Source organism: Numenius arquata, chromosome 18 (assembly GCF_964106895.1).
Source record: "Numenius arquata chromosome 18, bNumArq3.hap1.1, whole genome shotgun sequence".
Classification (NCBI taxonomy): domain Eukaryota; kingdom Metazoa; phylum Chordata; class Aves; order Charadriiformes; family Scolopacidae; genus Numenius; species Numenius arquata.
Genome location: NC_133593.1, coordinates 7,694,127 through 7,702,636, shown reverse-complemented (window position 1 = coordinate 7,702,636; position 8,510 = coordinate 7,694,127). Strand labels below are relative to the sequence as shown.

General features: G+C 64.7%; 1 protein-coding gene across 1 annotated transcript in view; it reads left to right on the top strand.

Moving 5' to 3' along the window:
- Positions 1-6,361: 6,361 nt before the first annotated feature.
- Positions 6,362-8,510, top strand: part of MYO18A (myosin XVIIIA) — a 33,379-nt gene continuing 31,230 nt past the window's right edge. The window contains exon 1 of the mRNA XM_074160549.1: positions 6,362-7,375. Within this exon, the coding sequence (XP_074016650.1) occupies positions 6,362-7,375 (1,014 nt within the window). The remainder of the gene's footprint in view (positions 7,376-8,510) is intronic.

Here is an 8,510-nt window from a genome sequence, read left to right as displayed (position 1 = left end):
GCCCCTGCAGCCGCCTGCGGTAACCGGCCACCCTGCTCTGGCAGCCTGAAGCCCTCCCTGTGCCGCACCAGGCGCCGCTCCTGCTCAGATCCTTCCGAAAAGGGGAACCCCAGGAGTGTGTGTGTGCGCGCTAGTGCGATGCACAGGACTGTGTGTGCACCAGAGCGAGCGCACGGCATACGAGTGTGTGTTCCAGCGTGCGTGTTGTGTTGTAGGCTGAAGACTGGTGTGTGTTGTGTTGCAGGGGTGTGCTTACGGGGTGTGTGAGCCCACTCTGTGTGTGCGTGTGCACACACCAGCTGCGCACAAGTGGGTGCGCATGCTTTCCAATGCGCACTGCGGGCCGTGCGTGTGTGTGTGCACACTCCGGTTTAGGAGCAGGTATGTGTGTTGTTGCAGTGTGCGCGCCGGGGGTGTGACACAGCCCGCGCACCGGAGGCTGTGCACCCGCACTCTGTATGTTCGGGGGGTGCTGCGGGAACACCCCCAGGGCGGGCTGTGGCAGCGGGGGGGTGCGTGGGGCTTATCGCAGCTCCTGAGCGGTCCCGGGGGGGCCGGGTGCCGCCGTGCCGTTCCGTACGGGGCTGTTTCATGCCGTTCCGTGCCGTTCCACACGGGGCCGTTTCATGCCGTTTCGTGCTGTTCTGGACCGTTCCGTGCCGTTTCACACCGGGCCGTTTTATGCCGTGCCGTGCCGTTCCGTTCCGTGCCGTTCCGCACGGGGCCGTTCCATGCCGTTCCGTGCCGTTTCACACCGGGCCGTTTTATGCTGTGCCGTTCCGTTCCGTGCCGTTTCTCACGGGACCGTTCCGTGCCGTTCCGTGCCGTTTCACACCGGGCCGTTTTATGCTGTGCCGTGCCGCGCCATGCCGTTCCGTGCCGTTCCGCACGGGGCCGTTCCATGCCCTTCCGTGCCGTTTCACACCGGGCCGTTTTACGCCGTGCCGTTCCGTTCCGTGCCGTTCCGCACGGGGCCGTTCTATGCCGTTGCGTGCCGTTCTGCACCGGGCGGTTTCGTGCCGTTCTGGACCGTTCCATGCCGTTCGGTTCCCTACCGTTCCATGCCGTTCCGTGCCCTACCGAGCGGAGCCGCGCCCGGCACGGCGGGCGGCGCGCGCAGAGCCGGCAGTGCCCGCCCCGGTGCGGCCCCGCCCCGCCCCGCCCCGCGCCGCCGCCGGGGCCCGGCACCACCGCCGCCAGCACCGGGCCCCCGTTCCGCCGCCGCCGCTGGGTGAGTACCCGCCGCTCCCCCACCGGTACCGGTACCGGGACACGCACCGCCCGGCGCGGGGCGGGGCCATTCTGCATCGCTCCCCCGGGGTGACCGGGCCGGGCCGTGCCCGTGTGCGTGTGTGTGTGTGTGTGTGTGTGTGTGTGCGTGCCCGCCCGTACCCCCCCGGCGTTGCACAACCGGGTGTGTGTGTGTGTGTGTGTGTGCGCCCCCCCCCCCCCCCCCTCCCCGGTGCCGCTGCGGGGGGTGTGTATGCGCATGGCCCGCTGTTGTCTTGCAGCGCCTGTGCATCCCCCGGTGTCCTGCAGCGTGTGTGTGTGTGCGTGTGTGTGTGTGTGTGTGTGTGTGTGTGTGCGTGCCAGCCCCCATTGTGTCACCTTGTGCGTGCCCCCCGCGTTGCACCGCGGAATGTGTTTGTGCGTCCCCGTCCTTCCCCCCCCCCGCGCCGTTGCACTGCAGCACCTGTGTGTTTACCGCACACGCTGCGGGGTGCTGGGGGTGTGTGTGTACCCTGGGGAGCAGCCAGGGTGGGCATGCACCCTCTGCGCGGGGGGGGGGACAGCCAGCCTGTCCCTGCAGGGTACCCCACGTTGGGTGACCCAGCCCTGGGTGTCCGGGCTTCCAGGGAGAAGCTTCTGGCCTGGGCCTTTCCCGCACCGCGGGGGTGGGGGGGGGAGAATTGCATCCGAAGCCATTAGCCTGGCTGACCATTAACCGCATCGCCGCTGGGGCTGTTGGCACTGGCACCTGGGTCCCTTTTTGGGGTGACACAAGGGGGGGCGGGTGGCCTTGCAGCGAGCTGCTGTGCTGGGGGCGGCGGGGGCTCGCCGGGCCTGTGGCCACCGCGGCGCCTGCCTTGCACGTTAATTTGCCCAGGGAGGAATATATAGAGCGGCGGGTGAGGGCTGGGACGCGCGTCCAGAAATAGTGTGGTTTCCAGCCGGCCTGTGAGATGCAAATCGTCTGGTCAACGAGAGCCGGAGCTAAACTTAGGGCTATTATAGAAAACTCTGGGCCCGTGGCAAGTGTGCAAGGGCACATGGCAGCCGGTGTTCCCGCACCCTGGGCTGGCCCAGGCACCCTGGCACTGAGGCACCTCCACCCGGCAGCGCCCACCGCCCCGTCCCCTTCGAGAGCCGGGTGTTCCCACAGCGCCTGCGCCGGCCCTGAACTTTGCCCGCTGACGAGCCACGGCTCAGCCCTTCACCTTTGCCGTGGGCTGGGCTGGGCTGTGCGGGGGGTCGGTCTGCAAATTTAGGGCCAGAAACGGGCAGTGGGGAAGGCATGTGCCCGATGGCAACGGGGTTGCAACCCACCTGTCCTCCCCCCGGCTGGTGACTAAACCATCTCCTGCTTTCGGTCCAACCCAGCAGAGCCTGGCAGCGATTGCTGCCCTGTCACCTCTGTTTTGTAAGGACTCTGGGGCTGTTTTATTGCCCGGATTTGGGGTGAGGCAGATGCCTGCACCCTACGCACGCACCCTGTGCACCCTCCTCGCCTCCACCGTTGGCCTGGGGTGACACTTCGAAGCCAGGCTGGGTCCTTTGCGGCTGGACATGGGGTTCCTGCAGCAGGAGGACCCGAAATCCCGCTTTGGAGACAGCCTGGCGGCACGTCCCGGCTGTGACTCGGGTAAATCTGGGATTGTTTTCCTCCTGACGCATCCCAGCATTGTCCGTAAGGGCAGGCAGTGCAGAGGGATTTGGAAACCCCCTAAATTTCCTTGTTCTCTGGAAAACTTGTGTCCGGCAAGGAGGCGAGGAGCCATCGCGCAGGTCAGTCCCCTTTGCCCTGTGTGGGAGCTGGTCTGGCTGCTCGGCGTCGCTGCTGTCAGCACACGCTCCCTGGCACGGCATCATCCCTGCCCAGCCTGGCACAGCCGGGATGTGGGGTGCCCAAACATAGTATGCCAGAGGAGGTGACAGCTGCCAGCTCCCGTGCTGAAGCGGTGGGCAAACACGGCCCTACGGCCGGCACCCCGGCGGGGAGCAGAGTGGGGAGGGCAGGCGACCGGGAAACTTGCGCTGCAGGTCCCTGCGCAGGGAGTGTGTCGGACGAGATTGCGTCTCAGGGAGGGAAGGAGTGGCCCGGAGTTTCAGTGAACGCCTTCCTCCTCTCCTGAAACTCCCTGGCGCCCTGGCAGGGATGCGGGGGCTCATGGCCGTGGTGGGGGAACAAGGGGGAAGTTGCATCCCTCCCAGCTCCCCGTTGGGTGGCTCGGGGAGGGCTTTTGGGTTTTGGGGGCCTTGAGTTGAGTCTCCCTTTCTGCCACCTGGTCCTTACAGGATGACATCCACTGTCCAGGTGTCACAGCAGCGTCCTTGCGTGCGATCCCGGGGTGCAGCTGGTGCCTGTGGGCGCCTCTCCCTCCCCTGTCATGTCTCATGCACGCCGCTGTCCTGAACATGCCTGGCGACGGGTAATCCCTGAGCGAGCCCGGGCTGAGTCAGGGAAGGCACGTTGGGTCTGATTCAGGAGCAAGGAGACGCTCAGCAGCCGCCTCCTGCTCGCGGCGTTGGGCTGCACCCATCCGGCATCCCCGGTGCGTGCCGGAGCCTCCAGCGGGAGCCTCCTCTGGGAAAAGGGAGAAAAGGCAATGGCATCCTACGTGTGCTGGGGATGCTGGGGTCTTCGCCCCAGCTCGCGAAGCTCGTCCCCTGTGCCCTGCTCCCGCCAGTGCTGTCCCTGCGTGGGGCACACGTGGCCAGGCCGCTGGCTGCCGGCGCTGCCTGATTAGCGATGCAGATGGTAACGCTTGTTCCCCCTTTTTGTTGAGCGTACAAAGGCTGGGAGGGAGCGTGTGTGCAGGGAAGAGAAACCACCAAGGACAAAGAGCTCGTCGGCTGCCTGAATCCCAGCGCCTCCGCTCTAACCAGCACCTGCCCGGTGAGCCGCTCTGCTCCTGAGGGTCTCCCCCCTGGACCCGGGAAGGGGTCCCAGAAGCCCCCTCCCTGCCATGGGGTGAGTGTAGGGTGCTCCTGGGGGTGCAGCCCTTTCTGCATCCCCCTGGCAGCACTGCTTTGGGGATGCCCAGGCATGCCCAGGCAACTGGCGTTACCAATGTTGCAGTGGGGGGACGGGGATGGGTGCAGGTGGTTCCTCCCCTGCCATTGTCTGCGCTGAGGCCCCGGCACCACCGCGGAGGAGCCGGTGGAGAGCAGTCCCCACGATGATGTGGCCACAGGGCACTTTGCTGGCAGCACCTGCTGCAGGTAGTGGGAAGGAGCTGTGCCATCCCCAGGCTCAGGTCAGCAGTCACCATGCAGCTGGCATTTTTGGGAGAGGAGAAGGGAACTGGCTCGTTTTCAGGCTTTTTCATGGTCCTATCCAGCCCAGGTCCTGGCCGTGGGTGTAGGCAAAGCCCCAGGTGCTGCAGGGGAAGGCAGACCAGGCAGAGCCCTGGGACTGAACGGTGTGGGCAGAGCCTTGGCAGGCCCTCTGGCCATGGGCAGGAGGCTCGGAGCTGGCAAATGCAGCCTCCTGGCTGTGTTGCATGCCCAACCTTGTCCCTCTGACTGCTTCCCCTCATGGCCTTGGCATATCGCGTGCCTGGGGCCAGCCTCGTGCTGTGGCTTGCAGAGCCCTGCCCTTGCCTGCCCTGTGGCCAGGTCTCTCCCGGGCACGTGTGCTCCTGCCCAAGCCCCGAGGGGCGATGGGGTTCGGGCAGTCCCTTGCCATCCCCTGAAGCCCTGTGCCAAGGGGAGGCCAGGTTCCCCGTGTCCCACTGGATGCATTCAGGGGCAGCGGGGACTACGTGCCCTTGCAGGGAGGTGGCCCAGGCAGTGGTGATGATGCACCGCTGGAACCAAGGTACAGCTTGGCACGGCTCAGCATGGCATCCATGCAACCCAGCGTGCCCACAGAGCCCATGCTGCCAGTGTGGGCAGCGTTGCACATCCCTATGGGTTGCCCAGACCTCGTCCCCGTGCTTATCAGAGAGCTCTAAAGCAGATGCCTCGAACGCGGGGAGTTTTCCTGTTGTCCTTTGTGCCGAGGTTAAGTTCCTGCGCGGCTTCCTGCCCCGTTATATATAGCTGTCAGCCCGTCCTGCGCGGCGCTGCCAGCCGGCTGCTCCCGTCTGGAGTTGTTTATCCACAGCCCAAGCACTCGATGGAAATCGAGGGGTGGGGGCTGCTGGGCACCGGTTGCTCCGGGGGCAGACGGGTCCCATAGCAGCCCCACGCAGGGCAAGGCTGTGGGTGCCCTCGGGTGCTGGGTGCACGTGGGGTTTTCCATGGGGAGGGAGGTCCAGGGTTTCTGCCGGGCTGCGGTTTTGCCACTGGCTGGGTGTTCCCCCCCCCCCCCGTGTGGGATGCTCGAATGAAAGAGCGACTGTTCCTGGAGGTCACTGGCAGCGTCACGAGTTTCTATGTTGCCCAAGCTAAAATTAGACACTTATCAGTGTTTGGGAGGGATGTGATTTTACAGGTTCCTGTTTATTATGACAGCCTTCGCTTAGGGCTGTATTTCCAGCTCCTTCCTGGTGGGGACACTGCCCATGGCTGTCCCTTGCAGCTTTGCGGTGTGCTGGGGGCGAGATGAGAGGCAGAGAGGCCTCTGTTTCTTCGACAAGGGGCTTTTGAACCAGTGGGAGAGATGCCTGTGGTGCCATAGCCAGTGGGGATGGGCAGTTTTGCCTGGGGAACATCCATGCCGGTGGTAACCGCTGCAAATACAACTGGGATGCCTTCCTCTTCTGCCTGCCCGTGCTGCTCCGAAACGGCTCCTGAGCTGCCGCAGATGCTGGGGAGATGCACCATCAGCCTGGGTGCTGGCATGGGGATGCCAGGCTGGTGGGCTTCTTTTGGGGCATCCCTGGAGGTGCAGGGCCACCTTTGCTGCATCCCTGGGGCTTGGTGCCCAGCCAGGGCAAGGACATGATGACTGGGGCAGTCTCAGATCCCCTTGGTGCTGCTGTCCCCAGGGAGGGTGGGGACACTGGGACATGGCTTGGGGCTAGGGCTGACCCGTAGGGTGGAGGGGAGGGCGGTGGGGTGGGTGTTGGCTGTGTCACCAACTGATGGTGCCTTTGTCCATCTGTCCTTCTACAGGCAGGCGGCTGTGCCGTGACCAGCACCCTGACCCAGCACCCTGACACGGGGGCGAGCACGCCCTGAGCCCCCCTCCACCATGTTCAACCTGATGAAGAAGGATAAAGAAAAGGATGGGGCCCGAAAGGAGAAGAAGGAAAAGAAGGAGAAGAAGGAGCGGATGTCAGCGGCTGAGCTCAAGAGCCTGGAGGAGATGAGTATGCGCCGGGGCTTCTTCAACCTCAACCGTGCCTCCAAGCGGGACTCCAAGACCCGCCTGGAGATCTCCAACCCCATCCCCATCAAGGTGGCCAGTGGCTCAGACCTGCATCTCACGGACATCGACTCTGATAGCAACCGGGGCAGCGTCATCTTGGACTCGGGCCACCTGAGCACGGCCAGCTCCAGTGATGACCTCAAGGTGGATGACGCCAACTTCAAGGGCTCGGTACTGCAGAGGGCGGCCAAGTTTGGCTCGTTGGCCAAGCAGAACTCCCAAATGATCGTCAAACGCTTCTCCTTCTCCCAGAAGAGCCGGGATGAGAGCACCTCAGAGACATCCACCCCTTCTGAGCACTCGGCAGCCCCCTCCCCCCAGGTGGAGGTGCGCACGCTGGAGACACAGCTCGCCAAGCAAGGGATCCCCCTGGGACACCCCCGCACTCCTTCCACCACCTCCCTGCGTGCCAGGGTGCCGGAGCTTGTCAGCAAGAGGTTCCCTGCTGAGCTGCGGCTGCCGGCCGTGGTGCCCCCGCAGCCCCCCGCCCCACGGCAGCTGGAGCTGCAGAGACGCAACACCGGTGATTTTGGCTTCTCCCTCCGCCGCACCACCATGCTGGACCGGGCGCCTGACGGGCAGGTGTACCGGCGCGTCGTGCACTTCGCCGAACCCGGAGCTGGCACCAAAGACTTGGCATTGGGCTTGGTGCCGGGTGACCGGCTGGTGGAGATCAACGGGCGAAACGTGGAGAACAAATCCCGGGATGAGATTGTGGAGATGATCCGGCAGTCAGGGGAGACGGTGCAGCTGAAGGTGCAGCCTATCCTGGAGCTGAGTGAGCTGAGCCGCTGCTGGCTGCGGGGCAGCCAGGGGACACGCCGCGCTGCCTGGGATGTGAGTAACACCATCCGTGCCATGGGGCTGGTGCCCTGGGTTTCTGCTGGCCGCCAGCGTCCTCGCAGTGGGTGTTTGGGTTGGCACGTGCTGTGGGAATCAGCGGGTGCCGGGGCTGCTCTGGCCAGGAGCGATGCACGGGGAGGAGCAGGAGGCTGTGGCAGGGATGCAGGGGTGATGTCTGCCCGTGCAAGGGCAGGTTTGCATCAGGGCTTGCGAACCAGCACCAGTGGTGCCCCCCAAAATGCTCATTATGCATTTGGGTATGGTCTTCCTTCTGCTGGAGGGGCTCTGGGAGAGCCCAGCTCTGCCTTGTCTGGGAGAAGTCTATCCCTGTCCTGTCACTGAGGCAGCACGGTCTGGCAGAGAAAGGAGCTTTGCTCCTCGCTGCAGGGAAATCCCTAATGCTGCATTGCAGGAGGGGACCTGCCTGCCCCACTGCCTGCCCACGTCAGCCTCCCCACGTTGGGACCCTTCCCCAGGGATCCAGGAGGACAGTGCAGTGTGCTCAGGACGGGAGCTGCCGACAGTGTGCACAGCCCTGTGTGTGTGGCTGGTGCTGTATAAATAGAAACTTAATGGCTGGGTGACCCACATCTCCTGTGTGAGCCGCCTGGCTCCACTGACCCTGCCGTGGGCTAACTGGAGTCCTGGCCAGCCAGCATCCCGGTGGAGGCCCCCAAATGCCAATAACCTGCAGGGCTGGACCCCCTCCATGGTGGCAAGGGGGTGCAGCAGCGCGGCGTTGGTTTAGCTTATAACTGGACTTGTTTAGTGTATTTTAAGCCTTCCATGGAGAGAGGAGGCTGCCTGTGCCCGCCAAACAGGTTGTCTGTGCCAGGGAGAGCCGTGCGGAGTATGGCAGGGCACTGTCCCCGTGGGGCAGTGGCCGGGATGAAGTGAGGGTGGCCGTGGTGCAGGGATGCCGTGACGGTGGCCGTGGGGCTCCATGTGTTCCCCAGCAGATGTCGGCACTGCGGGGTGGAGTCTGAGCCGAGTGGAGTGGTGGCTTTCCAGCACCTCCTCCCCGGAGCCCGGCAGGCGTCACCGGGCAATGCCAGCCGTGCCGCTGGGATAACGCCAGGCCCAGATAACCCTGTGGGGCTGGGGGGCCGTGGGGCTGGAGGGTATGGCT